The 18,865-nt window shown below is 41.9% G+C and overlaps 1 protein-coding gene across 2 annotated transcripts in view; it reads right to left on the bottom strand.

Annotated features, from left to right (window-relative positions):
• PXDN (peroxidasin) overlaps nucleotides 1-18,865 on the bottom strand; it is an 85,755-nt gene that overhangs the window by 3,250 nt on the left and 63,640 nt on the right. For both annotated transcript variants that reach the window (XM_075269094.1, XM_075269093.1), the window contains 10 exons: nucleotides 18,467-18,583; nucleotides 14,874-15,032; nucleotides 11,747-11,859; nucleotides 10,766-10,922; nucleotides 8,306-8,414; nucleotides 6,413-6,570; nucleotides 3,096-4,596; nucleotides 1,683-1,817; nucleotides 1,026-1,234; nucleotides 542-662 (listed from right to left, as the gene is read on the bottom strand). In XM_075269094.1, the coding sequence (XP_075125195.1) occupies nucleotides 542-662; nucleotides 1,026-1,234; nucleotides 1,683-1,817; nucleotides 3,096-4,596; nucleotides 6,413-6,570; nucleotides 8,306-8,414; nucleotides 10,766-10,922; nucleotides 11,747-11,859; nucleotides 14,874-15,032; nucleotides 18,467-18,583 (2,779 nt within the window). The remainder of the gene's footprint in view (nucleotides 1-541; nucleotides 663-1,025; nucleotides 1,235-1,682; nucleotides 1,818-3,095; nucleotides 4,597-6,412; nucleotides 6,571-8,305; nucleotides 8,415-10,765; nucleotides 10,923-11,746; nucleotides 11,860-14,873; nucleotides 15,033-18,466; nucleotides 18,584-18,865) is intronic.

The raw sequence follows: 18,865 nt of genomic DNA on the forward strand, positions 1-18,865 counted from the left end.
AAGGTCTGGTTTACAAACAAGGCTTCTAAGAACACAAAAAATGTTGCAGAAAACTCCAGGAAGAAATAGATCAGGAGCATCTTCTCTGTGCCTAAACCAGCTCATGTGAGAAACCACAGAAGAATGGCCAACCGAGCATGCCCAGTCAGCTCTGACCGAATCCAAAGTGGCAGAGCCGACACTGCATGCGCAGGATTTTGATTCCTGAAGTTGCACTCGTTGGCTGCTGACGCAGTGAAGAGGTGGAGATGGATGATGACGCTGTGCTCGCAACAAATGCCGCACAGAAGCAAATAGACCACGATAAATGGACCATTTTGTTTGTGATTTCTATCACGGTTGTGTGAATAAGCCATCAAGAATTGTTAGGCAAGGTTTCATCGCTTTGAGCAGCTCTCATTCTTATAGACTGTCAGAATACATTCATAAACTACTATACATTGTATACGATTAATATAAAATGTCATGTTTTATACTGACGGTGACAATTCCAAAGCATTGTAAAATGAACGGTCTCTATAGCATAGCTTTCATTACTCACTTAGAAACTTCATCGGTCAAAGCATTCTCCTGGGGATGTTCTTCTTTATAGCTATGTTCTGGGGAGCGTCGGCCTCTGAAGTGACCAGAGAAAGAGCTGAACTGTCCTCTTGTCCTACAGTCTGGGAGTAAATAGGACACTTGTGATATAACTGGCAACACAAAACACCATTAAAAAGCTATATAAATGGTTAAATATAAAGTCTTTAGTTGTAGAGGTGAAAAATCTCTTCGGTGTAGGATACCAAGTTCAAGACAAATTGCGAATCTCAAATCAGAAGATCTCCTGGTACAGTTGTTTATATACCTTACAACACTCTCATGACCATAGAAATTGCAGGCTATAGTACTTTATAACGATGCGAAATAAAATCATCAAAAATTCTTAAATCTATGTTATCATTTGCTGGTGACACCTTGCGGTTCCCTAAGTATACGCTATTAGAGTAGATCTCTTACATTGCCATTACTAGATGAGGCCTTACCTTCACAGCAGTCCTTCCAGAGCCGCAGGTCCATCTGAGGGATCTGCTTACAGCTAACGTAACCATGCGGGAACTCGGCTACCTTGAACACATCTGGCTGCACTTTGGTGATGTTGTCGGAATTGTCACATATGACTCTTGCCAGAGACGTCTGCTTGAGTTGCGTGAGCTGAGCCGGTGTGAAGACGCCAGGATTCTCATACCAGAACCTAATATTACAATGCAGAAACCAGTCAGATCTCTCACCTTACACACACGCAGTGGTAGCACTATACCATACCATACTATACACGTTCTAAAATATATACAATTTAATTTAATATCTAGCTCTCTCTTTTAGCAATTCTATTCCTTGTAGAAGATCTTGAGGCGCATTTTTTTCTTACAAAAAAAAAAAAAAATCTCATTATTATACCGTTCCTCCATCATTGATAGAGATAGATTAAATATTACATATATTATATTATATATACATTATCAGGAGTAATAACAGAGGAATTTGTTATTTAATGGAATAATACTATTTACCAACACAGACTTGTCAAGAGAGCAGACAAGTCCTCTATAAATCTTTAAAATGAGAAAAAAATTATTCAATTGGGGTATAACAATTCCTTAAAAAAAAATAAAAAAATAACAGCATTACCATAATCTTACCTGTCACCATTCCGTAAGTTTCTGAATTGAGTTGTCAGTAGGCACATGAGTGTAGGCCCCAACCTGCTGCCTGGAATGATATCCTCTGCCATAAGTGCAGGGAACAGATCTATATTTAAAGGTGAGCCATATAACCTAAAAATTAAAAAAAAAAAAGATACATTAATAGAATGGAAAATATTAAAACTGCACCTATTAAAAGTCAAATATTATAACAGAAAGCTATATATAATGTAGCTGTATAGCAGCGGTTACAAGTTAGGAATCTAAATGCCAACCCTCGATACGTCCGTCCCACGTGCCATACATTAAGAGAGTACGATTATGCTCAATGTTCATGTGTCCGCTCTACAGCAATTCATGACCATGTATGGAACACAATAATGTGCCGTACATTGATGAAGTGAATGTACATAGACTAGCTATGTGATGTCTCCATCTGGAGATCCACACTATGCCCAACCACCATGTGGCTGAACCTGAAGCAGATTCTTCTTTACTTACTGTGTGCACTATGACAGCCAGCTTTGCCCAGACAGCTCATAGAGAAATTGTAAACTCCAGAGCCTTCATGTGGGAAAACTACTAAAACTGCTGAATACTAGAGATGAGAGAGTAGTGAAATATTCGAGATTCGATATTCGTTTCGAGTCGAGCCTCAATATTCGACTACTCAATCAAATATCAAATCCCATTATAGTCTAGGGGAAAAAATGCTTGTTTCAGGGGAAACCACTATTCGACTAAAGGAGAGTCACCAAGTCCACAAGTAGCAGGAGGAGAGTGTTTAGGTGGAGCTCTGTGTAGTTAAAGCGCACGGACCCCATTATAGTGTATGGGGTCTGTGCGCTTTAACTGCACAGCGCTTGCAGTTGCGCTGATAAAAAGTAAGCTCCCTCGTAACCACAAGCTGCTAGCTCTCCTGACTAGCAAAGACGAGCCTGTGGCAAATCAACTCTGGTTCTGCAGCAGGCTTGTCCTTGCTAGTCGGGATAGCTGGAAGCTTGCATTCATGCAGGAGCTGACTTTTTCCTTATAGGAATGCATTGACCAGAGTTGATTGGCCAGTGTACAGCATTTAACCAATCAATGTTGGTTCTGCCGGAGGCTCATCTGTGACGAGGCGGAGTCTAAGATCGAACCACAATAGAGACTGCTGTGGTCCGATCTTAGACTCGCTTCGCTGCGAATAGAGATTGGTATTCAATCGAGTACAAGTTTTTCGAATACCATAGTATTCGATCGAAAACTACTCGCTCATCTCTATTGAATACAAGTCATATAATGAGCAGAAATAGATTTATTCCCCATGTAATATACACACACACGTGTAAAGTTTGCTTGAGGGTTAAGCATGCTATAAAGGTTAGACACACTTTAAAAAATTATCTATAATAATCATAAGGGTTTCACCTTCTTAGCTTTTCAATAACATCTGGATTCTTAATCTCATTCCTCAAATCGTCAAAAGTGTGCACAGATGAGAGGTTACAGAACACCCTAAAGTCATGATATGGTGGTATCCCATGGTCGCGTCCTCTCTGAATGTTGATTGCTGCCAAATCCAGTGCCACGGCATGAGCCATCGAGAAGAGCTTCTCTGTCAGCTCTGTGTTTAATAACTGAGACGTAACACGCATTTTGCCTGAAACTCCGAAGAGGCCTCGAAGGAGAGGATCAATGCCACCTTCATTTACAATTCGGTATGGAGAGAAGAAGGCCCTGTGTAGCGGTAAATGACCTTGTGGAATTGGTTGAAAGTTTTCATCCAGTCGGTAAAGAATAGGATTGATAAGAGTGTGGCCAAATCTAAAGGCGGCCGTTGCAAACTCATTTAAAATTCCAGAATTTACATTGGGGTCATAACCGCTATACTCCCCAAGCATTCTCATGCCAACTTCTCCAAAGATTTTTGGGAGCCAATGGGTATAGGTTATGTGCTGCATTTGAGCTCCAACTATCTTGCGAGCCTCATGGTAAATGGAGTCCCCATCCCAATGGGGGTTTAGTCTGAGCAATTCAGCAGCAATTCTGTTATGTTCTCTAAACCACACAGTGTGCATACTGGTTAGACCTAGCTGCTCATTCGCTCGGAAATCACCCGCTAAGAAGCATGGAATAGGACTTTCATTTTCATCCCTCATACACTCAGTTGGTGGCCCCGATGCAAATGGTAGAAGTGGTTTCCCAGAACGTTGGACAATTCCTTGCTTTAAAAGGCCTCTGTGACTTGCAGAATCTCTGATCTCCTGGGCTTCATGATCGGAGCTTCCATAGACATTAGAAGCATCAATGTATGAGGTCAACTGGTTCATCTGTTCTCGAGGATAGACAGAGTTCATTAACAAGGAGGTCATTCCACTTCCACAAACTGGACTAGAACGCACAAAGAACATACAGCGTTTGTTTCTGACTCGCGGATCATTTGGTGGAATCATAACCGGAAAGCACGGTGCATCATTTGTACAGACAGAACTACAATCCTCACCATCAGAAAATCTAGCCTGGCTTAATGCCACTACTGTAGAGTCCAAATCATGATCGAGGAATTGTCCCCACTGCATTAACATGTGAGTATACTGCTCATCTGGAGTTATGGTATGAGTTCCGATCAATGTTGTAGAAACCAAACGTGGAAGAGGAAGAGGATACCCATTATATAATCTATCAAATCTTATGCCCCTTGGTAAATTAAATCCATTCTCGTAAACTGATTTTAACAGGCGCTCAAAAGCGGTCAAAGATGCCCCCCACATTGGATGCTGGAGGTTATTGCAGGTGCCATCATGGGTTCTGTACTTCTGATGAAAGCACATATTAGTACAATTATTTATCCGCCGATGAGCTCTACATCCTGAGAGATTGGCTATAAGGTTAAGGTAGTGAGGTGATACAAGATCATTGTAGTGGTAACCTAAAAAATAAAAAAAATGTGTAAAATCAAAGCCATAACTAAATTAAGTTGATCATGACAAAGTACCCTAAGGCCCTAAGCGCCTGACCGAGTGATCACAGTGAGGAGGGCATCATAGAATGAACTCATATGTCATCCCCCAAGTCGTGTGCATGGGGACTAAGGTCAGCTGCACAATGGTCTTCTGTGAAAAATGCAGTATTTCCCGAAGCGAACACCGAGCAGGTGCTGTGACTGTAGGAGTCCCTGCTGTCCTGTACTGTAATCAAGTGGACAGCATGAGCCTGTGGTCCAGCATCAGTGCAGGGACTCCTAGATTTATTGATGACTAGATACTTTGAGTCGGGGTCCCTGCTCAGAATTCAATGCGGGAAATATGTCCCATATACAGTCCACATTTCATAGGCTGAATACATCCATCTGAAGCCAGACTAAAGGGGTTTCCAGGACTTTATTGGACTCATGTACTGCAAATTGTTTGCATATTTGCAATTTTTCCCAAATGCGTTTTGATGTATTTTAAAACCATTCAAAAAATGCAAAGTGTGAACACAGTCTTAAATGGGTAATTTATCTGAGACAGGTATTCATATGTATGGAGAATTCCAAAAACTGGCCTAAGGGGGCGTTCACACTACCGTCAGTGTCCGACAGGCAGTGTCCGCTCCTAGTGTCCGTTCAAAATCTCGCACGGACATTAGGAGTGGACACTAGATGTGTCCGTGACACTTGTCATTCACTTAAATGGCGATCGTTAGCGTTCTTTTGCACTCCGTGCCTGTCCTTCACTGTCCGCATGTAAAGAACGCACCCGATCGCCATTTAAGTGAATGACAGGTGTCACGGACACAGCTAGTGTCCGCTCCTAATGTCCGTGCGAGATTTTGAACGGACACTAGCCCAGACACTACCTGTCGGACACTGACCGTAGTGTGAACGCCCCCTTAACAAACATTCAATGTAATAGGCCCTTTAGTAATTCTTTTTTGATAAAATAAAAATAGACCCAAGCCTCCAACATAAAGCTGCCCATAAATATTGGATTAATCGATTTCAGTATTTACTAGACTACCATCTAAAGTGCATGGAGGTGTCTCAGCTTGTACTCAATAAATTAGAAAGAGTACTTGACCTTTGTATAGATTGAAGTTGGATCAGCAATTTAAAGGGGTTGTCCAGTTTCAGACCAATATTAAGAGATCAGTCCATGGTCATGTGATAAACACACAGGTGCACAGCTCGTTATAATCAGACATCGGTCTGGTAACGAACTATGCACTTGTTTGTCCATCACATGAGCACGGACGGTACATCACATGAGCACGGACGGTACATCACATGAGCACGGACGGTACATCACATGAGCACGGACGGTACATCACATGACCACGGACGGTACATCACATGACCACGGACGGTACATCACATGACCACGGACGGTACATCACATGACCACGGACGGTACATCACATGACCACGGACGGTACATCACATGACCACGGATGGTACATCACATGACCACGGACTGTACATCACATGACCACGGACTGTACATCACATGACCATGGACTGTACATCACATGACCATGGACTGTACATCACATGACCATGGACTGATTTTTATCCACTAGAAGGAAGCAGTATGAATGACAGCAAGTAGAGATCAAGAAAACAGAGGAATTGATACAGAAATTATATTGGAAAATTGTACAACTTTTCATTAAACAAACAATAACTTTAGTCTCATAATATTGGTCTGACACTGGACACCCATTTATGAGGAATATAAATTCTATTCAGATAAAGAGATACTTACTTGTCCCATTTAGGTTGACCATCAAACCATTCTGAACATGTTCTTGTATAAGCTGGAGGGTTCGCTCAAATATTTCCCCTGCTCTAGCTTGTTCTACTGTGTATGGATCTCTGGGATATCTGAAGAGGGCCAGAAGATCACTTGGAGAACGGGGACGACTGAAAGACATGGGGGAAAAAAAAGTACAAAAATGCTGTTATATAAACCAACCACTAGATAGGCCCAAGTATCACCATGTTCTGGTTGATAAGACACCAGTAGAAAGGTAGAAAAATCATCATAAAGGGAATATTGAGTGAATTGTAATAAGAGGAGAAAAAGCTTTGCCCATTTCTATGGGGTTTTCCCACAGAAAATCTTGCAAGTTAAAAAAAAAAAAAAACAAAAAAAAACAAAAAACAAAAAAAAACCCTTCCTGACATCTGCCATACTATTCTTGAGACTTTTAGGGTATGCCTACACATCAGAAAATGGCTTCCATGTGTGAACACACCGCGCGGCTTGCGGTAACTGAATGCCAGTGAAGTGCACCGGCATCCTGGCGCGGCATTCCGCTCCGGATTAGGCCCAAATAAATGGGCCTAATCAGGAGGGAGCATCGTGCCAAGGATGCTGTGGCTGAGTCAGCCGCGAAATCCACAGAAAGATAGAGTAGTTCACTTCTTTTTTTTAAGTCAATGGGAGCCATTTTTGGTAGTTTGAGGCGGATTCCACTGCCAAAAAAACTCCTTGTGAACAGACCCTAAGTAAGGCACAAGTGTAAGAGCTCAGGGGTGCAGATTTACACAGCCAAGCTCTGGTGGCAATGCTAGTGATCTGAGACACCTCTTATCGCAGACACTTATTAGGTGCTGCAACTGCACCTGAGCATAGTACCTGAGGGGTCTTTAACCTGACTTTTGCCCCTTTCACTTCCCAAAAAACTTTTGCACGTTGAAACCACAGGAGCAGTTTGGTTGACACAGCAGTCAGAATTCTTCTAGCAGCTCCCAAATATAACTATTGAGGCCAGCTTGCGGCAGGACTCAATAGTTATACTACTAAAAATGATCTAATGATTGCAGTTTGAAGCTCCCTAGGGGATAAGGCCAAAAAAAAAAAAAAGTTGTGGTTTTTAGAAGGCGGGGAGGAACAAACCATCAGAAACAACAAATGAGAAGTTCTGAATACGGACCATAGTTACAGAAAAACTAAATATAAAAGCCTCTAAAACTCAATCACACAAAAATTAAGTGAAAATTGGACTTCCCAAAGAAGATGGCCATTATTCATAGCATAAGGTGAAATTGAAAAAACCTTTGTCATAAGAAATCTGGTCCAAGTAGCCAAATAAGTGGTCTTCGCTTTACCTTGTGCAGCACATCTGTTACACCACAGGCTTCCATTCACATGCTGCAGACATCTGAATTGGTGTGTTTCTGCAGCATGTCTATGGATTTCTAAAAGTCCCACACCGATGAATGGGACAATCTTACAGTTTGTGAATATGTACTTGTCATGGTGTAATAGTACACAGGTTGGAGACTAGTTTTACGGTCTCAAGACGCTTCATCCCTAGATACTATAAACCACTGGCATATTAATGGCGGGCTTTAATAAACGTACCGTGGCCTGAGTGAAATATTACTTGGCGACGGCCATGACTGACTTGCTTTTATGATTATAAATCCTTAGTCAGCTAGTAAAACTGGCACAACAGTCTGAGTACGGGCACAGGCCTCAGTAAGAGGGAGGCCTTATTAGGAAAAGTCTCTGTCGCTGATGCCATTCTATAAATGTAAACTATATATCCCATCTCCGTACACTACCAGAGACTGAAGAGTTGATCTAGAGTTATACCAAGCAATGGGATCCATAGTGAGTAACTATAACATAATTCATAGCTCCAAATACCTGTCAAATAAATGCGACCTTGTGGAATTTATCGCTCTGTCCACCGTGGCAATGGCTTCATTAATTGATATAGTAACAAAGGGGTCCCCTGTACGGCTGACTTCAGGAACTTAAAGAAAAGAAAACCAATATTAGTAAGCTCTGCATTCACCCAGACGGACTGGCTATCCAAGATGGCACCCCCTTCCCCAATTCTGATCCAGTCATGAACCCTACGATAAACAGGTCCAGCAGTAGACATTCCTATATGAAGCTCTTAAAGAAAAAGTCACTTTATTTATTTCGAGTTTGTCCCCAAATAACCCATCAGGTCTTATTGATGTATGTGTATACATCTAGGATGACCACTGTCAGAAGGTGACAGAGTTATGGAGTCCAGATATATCAGCCCCAGGTTTCTGACATATTTGTGGTCCAAGGTAGATCTGGAGTAGGCCTCAGCCCAGGTGTAGACCCTGGACTCATTACTGGGCCAGAAAAAGGGTGCAGAGCCTGCAGGTCATGGCAGTGTCGTGAGGTGAAAGGAGGTGTATGGTTCTGTCCTGTAACCCTGAATCCAGTGAGACAATATTGCTCCTGTTTTGTTCGTGCGGCTGGAAGTAAGCCACATGTATAGTTAGGTTATCTATTCTGTTTAGTTAGTTGCTCAGACGAGCAGGTTTTTTTATTTTGTTTTGCCTGAATTTAAGGCTGTATTTTATTTTGCTCATTTTGTGTCTGAAGTCGAGGATTATTTATTTTCCTGTTTTTTTTTTTTTTTTTTTTTTTTTTTTTTAATAAACCAGTTTGCTGCATATTTTGTGTCCTTGCCTTGACTCTTTGGGTACGCACCACTGCTTCTACCGAGCTAACTTCCCCACACCATGGAAAAAGAACATTTACAATGCAATGACAAATGGACATGCACATGTACTGGACAGAATGGTCTCACATTGGCGATCTATAAAGGTAATACGGTCAATATTCCATTATTAATGTTTCGTAAAACCTTTGACATGTTATAGTGAAGATGCCAATGCAGAGACCCCAACCGGTCACAGAAACGAATGACAGCATTGACCTCAGTCCCATAGATGAGAGTGAAGAACTGGCGCAGCATATGTCCCACCACTCTATTCATATGGGACCCTGTACTAGTGAGTGTTGGGTGCCCAGTGTTCAGACATGTGTTTGCTATACAGATAGGAGAGAAGTCATATTAGTGGGAAACCCTTTAAGTAACTCCCTGGGAGACCACTATGACAAACACCACATTAGTCCAATTTTCAGTTCCTTAATCTTTTTCCCATTATATTTCTTTCTAATGAAGACATCCCATAGACAACACTCAATACTGGCTGTGTTATGAGGACATCAAGACTGAACAGTATGTACAAGCGTCAATGTGGGGACTTGAAAGTTTTGAAGTTTACTTAAAGTGAACAGATGCTGAATAACAAAAGATCAGCAGGACAAATGACGTAAGGAACCTGATGACTTCCAGGTGCAGCCACCACTTAATGTAAAGTCATTGCTAAAAGCTCTAAAAGGTGCAACACAAAGGACAGGCCCCGAGGAAGGAGACAGGATTTCACTCAGCTTATAGGACAAGACTGGGAGAATTGTTACCGTGATTAACCCTATGAGAGCCATAACAGGGATTCTATTTCTTAAACGCAAGACTGTTATGGACTGAGCTGTGTATGTGTGAGAACTGGGACCCGAGCTGGAGCCCTGGGAAAGAGAGTAAGACTGCCATGTCTACTTGCCTCTATAATAGTAGCCAAGTTGTGGGAATCCTAAAATTGCCCCAGAAGTGGCTCAGTCACCCCTACGTATGTGTATTTATTCTCCCTTTTATTAATGTAGGGGTCGCTACGGGACATCATGCTGTGTGGAGGGGTCGCTACGGGACTTCATACTATGCGAAGAGGCCGCTACGGGACATCTTACAGTGCGGAGGGGGCCACTATGGGACATCATACTTTGTGGAGGGGCCATTATGGGACATCATACTGTGTGGAGGGGCCGCTACAGGACATTTTACTATGTGGAAGGCATTTATGGGACATTATTCTGTCATAAGGATCTCTGGCATGTATGGTGAGGGTCAGACTTTCTGGACAGCACAGGGCCCATCGCAACCTTAATCCACTCCTGCATCTCTAGTATGGGGTCGTCCAACCCTTTCTTGGGCTGCTATCTGTCTCCAGTTTGGATAGAGAAGTAACCAGAATTACAAACACAGCAGAGCTCACTGTGCTATGCCATTTCCATAACTCTCATTCACTTCTATGGGAGTTCCAGGAAGAGCACGTAGTATTGTGGTTCTCCTAATCCTGGCCATCCATTTGGTGGGCTCACATTGGTCATATGCAACTTTCTCCTCTCCATCCTTTCACTATGGTGGGTATTTAGGACATTAAGACTAAATTATGATAATTTCTAAGCTGCGAAATAAATGGAGCATATTAACCTTACCAGTCACAGATAGGACCATGCTTGTAGCAGAATATCCAATGCTATTTCTCGCCACACATTCGTATCGGCCTTGGTCTGCTGGCCCAACATCTCGGATAGCCAAATATCCATTGGGGCTAATGTGGAATTTGCCACTTTCAGTGACTTGTATGCCATCCTAAAAAACAACCATTGACATGACTTATTCAGTTATCCACATAGCACAAACATTCATTCTATCCTGTTAGGGCTCTTAATCTGGTATCACCTCTGCTGACGTGTAATTGAGGAAATTATAATTACAATAATTATGCGACAAGTTCTGCATTGTTCCATTCCTCTATTTTTATTCCAAGAAATAACTGACACCAGCTTGGGACACGGGGGTGTCCTTGCTACCTCTAACCCTGTCCAATCCATACTGCTGGTGTCAGTCTGTCTAGGGACGAACCCCTTTGACAAGGAGGATGGTATCCCCATTTGGTTTATTCATACATTTCCAGTAGGTTCAACAGAGGAATAGTACATTGCAGAATTTCAAGAACTCAGGAGAGGAGTCAGATCATATTAAAGCAATAGAATTAAACATGGGCATTAGACAGGACAAAAGCTGGATCGGCTCTGATTCTCTGCAGACATAATTATCTGGTTTGCCAAATACATATTTTATTTATTGAGAAAGGGTGTTAGTCCGTTCCACATGGCCAAGTTAGGGCACCAACGTAGCTTGGCACGTCAGTTCATTCCAGCTGTATTGGTTTGGGCCAGTAAATGTAGCCTATACTTGGACAGAGTTTTTGGCCTATGCTCAGCTGTGTGAAGCCATCCTTAAAGGGATGGTTCTTCATTTTTCTATAACTGATCAGAAGGGGGGCAGAGCTGCAGTATTGGTGCCCAGCCACTATACAGGCCAAAGCGCTTACTGATTTTATGTCTGTGCTCTATATAGTACATGGAATGGATGTAACCCTGAACATAATATAATGTAATTTAATGTGTTACCTTGTTCCAGGTTATAACAGGTAAAGGATCTCCTTGGGAACTGCAAGGAATATGAACTTCAGAGCCAACCTCAGCGGTCATGTCACTTGGCACAGTAGCAAAAACAGGGGTAACTAGGAGAAAAATCCAAAAAACATTTAGACATTTAGAATAGACTTGTACAACGAATCTTAATAATATACTGTCTGTATATTATACAGAAGGGATACTATGTCTCATTACGGAGATGTCCCTGTGCGGTGTACAGGGCCTTACTAGACCATGCATGCTTTGCTAAGAATTAGAATAGGTTCTTCTTCCTTTTGGAGTAGACATTCTGCCTTGGCTTTAAAAAACAAACAAAAAACATGATCTGTAGGGAGCTTCCTTCCAAAGGAGGCTAGAGCAAGTTCCTTTTTTCGACCCAGGAGGTCTTATTTGCATATCCCTTACCCTATATCATACAGAATTTTCAAGATCTCCATTTACTGTCAGTGAATGAGACTGTTCATTCACAGGCTGTAGACCCTTCACATAGATAGGCCTGCTCTCAGTCTTTACAATGCTCTGTGAGCTAAACATTAGAGATGAGCGAGTACTATTCGAAACAGCCGTTTGGAATAGCACCCACCCAAAGGAATGAATGGAAGCGACCGGCACGCAGACTGTGCCGGCAGCCCAGGCACTTAATCCCCTGCGTGCCAGCTGCGTCCATTCATTCCTATAGGTGTGTACTATTAGAAACGGGAGTTTCGAATAGTACTCGCTCATCTCTACTAAACAATAGAATTGCATTTCAACAACCATTAACAAGTTTAACCATTAACCATCAAACAAAAGATACGTTTGCCAGTGTATATAGAGTTTGAGAATATACATTTTATAGGTCACATACTGGTCTGGTACATGGAATAGGAATAAGGCATATCTACTGTACACGTCAAGATTTCTAAAGTCCCAAAGTTCTGCGCTCCTGTCTTTGCCATAAGAACAGACAAGAGAAATCAATTACCAAACACAGCTGCTCCTTGGCTGAACACTTAAGATCTGTATTGCAGAAAAACTTGGAAAGGGCAGAGATCATTTATTCCAGGTCTAAAACTAAGGTGGAAATGATAAAATAGCTCAACTACTTAACCACTTATCTCACTTGCTTAATGGAGGTTTGGCAAATCTGAATTCTCAGATGCCAATACAGTATTATCTCTAGCGGGAACCCAGGATTAAAAAAAAAAAACCTTTCTACCAAGAACAGTGCCACACTTGTCCATAGGATGCACCTGGTATTGCAGCATATTGCTCCTGAAATGCATGGTGCTGAGCTGTAATAACAGGCAGGCCACGGCCAGGAGTAATGAGACACAAGGAAGAAGTAACAGCAGACCTGGCTCTTTCCAGTCCTGGAAATCACCTTGTGGAAAGCTGTGTTTGTTGCAGGTTGTTTTGCTATTTTTTTTTTGTATGTGACCTGTGCAGGTCCAATACTAAAACCCTGCACAGATCAGCTGCTTCTTCAGCATCCATGAGCTTATGCAGGTTGTTCATATTTAAAAGGGTATTCCCATCACGCTTGTTCACCAACCTGCAGGCTGTGTGCTCTCTTCACTTCCTGGTTTTCTCGGCACATTGGTGGGCGGGGTTTCACTTGCTCTGCTATCTGCTATGTTTGCAGTCAGTAATGAGGGATTGGTTGTAAATGAACTACCACAGTATGAAGCTGATGTAGCAGAGCTGGATTTGAGTCAGTTTGTAATACATACAGAAGTATCGGACTCCCTATCTCAGCCCTTATCAGCCAAATTCAATTAAACCGAATGATATGTGGAAGAGCAGGAGATAAGAGCTCAAAAATCCCAGAGCTCTCACCTGCCCCCCCCCCCCCTCCCCTATCTGAGGAGCTCCGTTGCTTGTCTGTGGCAGAGACATACACAGCTCAGAGCTGCTCCCAGCACTCAGCCCCTCCCTCTCCCCCCCCCTGAGAGCAAGCAGCTAGGTCACTTGGGGACTGAGCAGATAAGCTCAGAACGGCCCTGTGCTCATAGAAACCCATGTAAACAATGAAGTGAATAAATTAAGATAGAGGCCAAACAAAGCAGTTTTGATAAAGCAATGTATTTAGAAAAAGTCTTATATCCACATTAACTAGCAGTATAGATAGGATCCTTGTTATGGGACAACCCCTTTAAGCAATAGGAGAAGGCTTGAAGCCCTGTCCAGGGCATAGTGGTGGTATTGGTGGCCTGCATGTGCTCCTCCAACTACAGTACCAGCTCCCTGAACCTGAAAGCTGCTAGGACAGCTGATCTATGCAAGGTCGGGGTCTCAGATGACCTATCCAATGGACAAAATCAGTATGAAAACTCCACTTTGTCATGAACAGCAACTGTACACTTCTTTAAAAATAAGGTATTAGGGTCTGATCGCTTGAACAGTCGAGTTCCCCCTGTGTATAGGGGTGGTAATGCGCATGCACCACTTTATTTGCTTCTATGGGGCTGAAGGAGATAGTCAAGTACAGATCTTCATCAGTCCCAAAGAAGAAAATGGAGCGCTGGTTACACAAGTGCACAACCACTCTGGTCCGAGTGGTTGGACCCAGAAAAATCAGATCTCCTGTGGATAGGGGAAAAATGCTCTTCCTTGGTAAATCAACAAACTCACGCATACTGGTATCCAAACTATGTTGTATAATTTAAAGGGACAGACACTAAAAGATGAGGAACTTGCCAAAAAAAACAACAAATATTATGATTCAAAAGGTTTTCTAGAATTGTTACTTTAAGGATTTATACTTGGGGGTGGTCCAACACCCATCTTAATCAACCACCAATAGAAATATACAGTGGACAGAGACAGGATTTTGTCAGATTCAAAGATTGTAAGCCCTCGCGGGCAGGGCCCTCTACCCCACTGTGCCAGTCGGTCATTGTTAGTATTATATCTACCTATATTTTTTATGTATTGTATGTAACCCCCAAATGTAAAGCACCATGGAATTAATGGTGTTATATAAACAAATAATAATAATAATAATAATAATGATATTATTATTATTATTATTATTATTATTATTATTAATAATACTAATGATATATTGAAAAAAAACACCAAAAAACATTTTAGTGCATCCTTTGGCGCCACCCCTTACCTCTGGCTTGTACGGTTAACTGCGCTGAAGTACTTTTAGATCCCACGATATTCACAGCCTGGCACTCGTACTGTCCCTGGTCATGCAGAGCAACTCGAAGTATCCGCAAGGTCCCAGAGGGTAAGATTTGATGTCTTCTGTCCACAGACAGCTGGTTTCCTATCAAAGAACACAGCCATTATCTAAGAAACTCTGATAACTTAATAAAATAAGCTTCTCGGGAAACTTTATTTGATATTAATCTCTAAGGGATTAGGACTTGGTAGAAAAAAAAAAAAAAAGAACAGCGCAGTCGTAAATGAAAATAGGCTATAATACTCGGAGTAATTCTCAGCAAACGTAATACTGAGGCTGAAGGAACAGAAGGTCAGGAACAGGGTATACGTGATCACATGCGACATATACGAGTGCATGTTGTCACTAAAAATTCTACTTGGATCTACATTGTAGGGAATGAGTAACAGCTGTTTTGACATTTTCGTATAAAGAGCGATTTCTCCTCTTTCCCAAGTAGGAGTGAATGTTGTCAACGGAGCTCATAAAGGGAATGACTTACTGTTTACATGAAGTTGCGTGTTTTAATAGATTTCTGGTGATTTTAGTAAATTTCCATGTCATTATCTATAATTAAAATTTTTTCACTCAGGCCATGGAACCTCATAATAGGCCTTAACTTCCTGGTCTGTAGATATTACTTCTCCACAGCCATGTAAAAATCATTACAGGCAGGATTACAATAACAGATATTACATATACACACACATACATAGAACAGAAAATACACCGCTCACAATGAAGGATTCAAAAAGTAATTCAGAGACTACAGGTTCCTATTGGCGATGTGGCTGCTGTAAAGCACACCTCTGAATGTGAATGGGTTAGCCCAAGTTTTAATGCTACTCACTAGAGATGAGTGAACACTGTTCGGATCAGCCGTTCCCAACAGCACGCTCCCATAGAAATGAATGGAAGCACCTGGCACGGCGACCGGCCGCCGGCAAAGTGTACGTGCCAGGTGTTTCCATTCATTTCTATGGGAGTGTGCTGTTCGGAACGGCTGATCCGAACAGTGTTCGCTCATCTCTACTACTCACTATTCACAAGATAGGGGATAACTTGCTCATTGGAGGAGGTCCGACTGTTAGGATCCCCTTTCTCGTGATCAATGGGTGCCCTGATCGCTTGCCTGGATGTAGCAACAGGTCAAGGATTCAAACTGGATGGTGGTAATCGAGCATTGTACTTTGCCATCTTCTGCAGTCCAAGCATGCAGAGGAATGGGGCTCTGTTCTCGTGAACAGTGAAAGGAGATAACATTAAAACTCAGTAGCATACGCAATATGGCTATCCCCATATTCCAGTAAACAAAAACATAGCAAAACACAAAGCGCGCACGCACACGCACGCACACATTATGTACGTGGTACATTTGCTTTAAGTGGACAAAAGACCCTTCAAGGTTGGTTAAATTTGTAACCTTGAAGAACTACATCTCGGTCAGGAAAATATCTTGGACAGAACAAAGGAAAAATATGAATTGATTAACCCTAGAGATGAGTGAATATGCTCGATCGAATACCTCGGCCGCATAGCTCCCGGCAGCAGGGTAGGTGGGAGGGGCAGTAAAAATTTGAAACCCCTGAAAGTGTTTTTGCACCGGGAGCTATGCAGCCGAGGTGTTCGATCGAGCATATTCGCTCATCTCTTATTAACACCTCTTTACACCATGTTTTTGCATCCGACAGTAAATAAAAAAAAAAAGTGAACACGATCTGAAAGGAGAAGATACTTGTTCTATCTTGTACATTTTATCCAGATCATGCATAGCATATAAGAAAAAAATAAAAAAATTAAAATCGGCAAAGAAAGATGCAGTAGCAAGACCGAATAGCCTGCTTATTTGGAATAGACTATATAGAGGTTTATGCTCTGCAAACAGTTTGAGGCATTCCCACCGAATAGAGGTGTGAACTTAATGGTCATCCAGGAACACTAAAAATGGACCTTTCCTTAGGCCATAAATGTCTTATCGGTAGAGACCTACAGGGATCAGAAGATGGGCCCTAAATAGAAATTCCTGGGCAAACACATTAAAATCCCAGAGTTAAAAGCGTTTTCTGGGTTACAGATATTGATGGCCTATTCGTAGAACAGGTTATCAATAATAAGATCAGTGGAGAGCTGATACCCAAGACCCTACCAATACCAGTGGGGATGCTGGGTTTGGGGCCCCTAGTGATAACCTATACCCTGTTTCCCCGAAAATAAGTCATCCCCCGAAAGTAAGAAATAGAGGATTTGTTGAATTGTCTAATATAAGGCACCCCCGAAAGTAAGACATCCCCCAATAATAATAATAATAATAATCTTTCTGTGCAAAGATTGTATGAAGAAAAACATTGCAGCCGGCTGAACACTGTGTGCGATGTTCCGTGTGCTGCAGATGCCGCAGCGATACGTTGTATCCACTGTTCCTGCTGCTGTAAGATGAGCTGGGAGATGCTCGCTGTGCATACATTAAGCATTGTATGCGGTGGGGGGGGGGGGTATAATCTCCCAGCTCATTCCACACCTGAGGAACAGTGGATGCAACGTACAGTATAATAGCAGCGCCAGCAGCCATCTTTCCTGTGCACCGCACACAGCGTTCAGCCGGCTGCAATGTTTTTCTTCATACAGTCTTTGCGCTGCAAGCACATCTCTGCGTAGCACAGTGGTGGCAGCAACACACAAAAATAAAATAAGGCATCCCCTGAAAATAAGACATAGCATATCTTGAGGACCAAAATTTAATATAAGGCACTCTTATTTTCGGGGAAACATGGTATTAAAGATAGGTAACCAATACAGGCAACCCAAAAATCTCTTTAACAACATAGTCCATTGAATTAATACACATTGAGAAATTCTGTGTAACTGCTTATACGGCCCAATATTCTGTTCACATGGAGACAGTTTATGTGAAACCTTTTTGCAAACATCTACCCATTTAAAGAAGTGAGACATGATAGATTAGTTGTGGTGCGGTGGATGGCGCAGACTGGTACACATGGGCCGCACTCCAGATTCTGTACAAACACTTTGCATTCTTTTACATTACTGTCTCCAGGCTCAGATCAGTCTGACTTTAGCAGCTCATTTTCTTGTCCACTCTTGTCTACAAATTAGGTTAGCAGATTTTACAATGAGGACTTTTACACTTGTTAAACGTGTACTGCGTATACCAAGATACATACACTCACACATCTTGTGTTGGCAGGTGATCCAGCCAAGATCGAGGCCTTTGGATATACTACAGAAACAAATCATGCAAAAGTACACACACACAATTTTTTTTTTTTGTGATAATTGCCAAAAACTCTAAAAATCCTTTCTTTTATTATTTAATTTATACGCAAGACTATGACTGACAGATAAACACAAAAATCACCAATGGTACAACCACTACAGTTCTGGTTTTTTTTTTCCATGTAGGAAATAGCGCACAAGAAAGTTTTTGGCACCACACAACGTATATGGTATAGGTTCCCTAGTATATAGCATAGCGAATGTAATAGATATTCAATTGCTCTCCAGTCCAGTCTTTTTCTTACCTCCTTTGGTCCAGGCAATTACTGGTTGTGGTTTCCCTTCAGCTTCACAATGGAAATCCACAGTATGGCCCTCAAAAACATTCCGATCCTGTGGAACAACCGTGAACTGCGGGATGGCTAAAATGGAAGAAGGACAACTAGATTAATTGTTTTTTTTTTTGTTTTTGTTTTTTTTTGACATACTATACACATATCTGAAGTAGGGTTGTTCTGTACATGTTGCATTTAATAGAAGTCTTCTGGGACTTTAATGTTGGTAAGCTATCCATATGAATGCTCATTAATATTACATCCACCTCTCAGCACCCCCACTGATCAGCCGACTGCTGATAGCAGGCCTATACACTGAATGTTACTGTAGCTCAGTTCGATTCACTTCGAGCCCAGCCACTACACAAT

The sequence above is a fragment of the Leptodactylus fuscus genome, chromosome 3 (genome assembly GCF_031893055.1).
Source record: "Leptodactylus fuscus isolate aLepFus1 chromosome 3, aLepFus1.hap2, whole genome shotgun sequence".
Lineage (NCBI taxonomy): Eukaryota > Metazoa > Chordata > Amphibia > Anura > Leptodactylidae > Leptodactylus > Leptodactylus fuscus.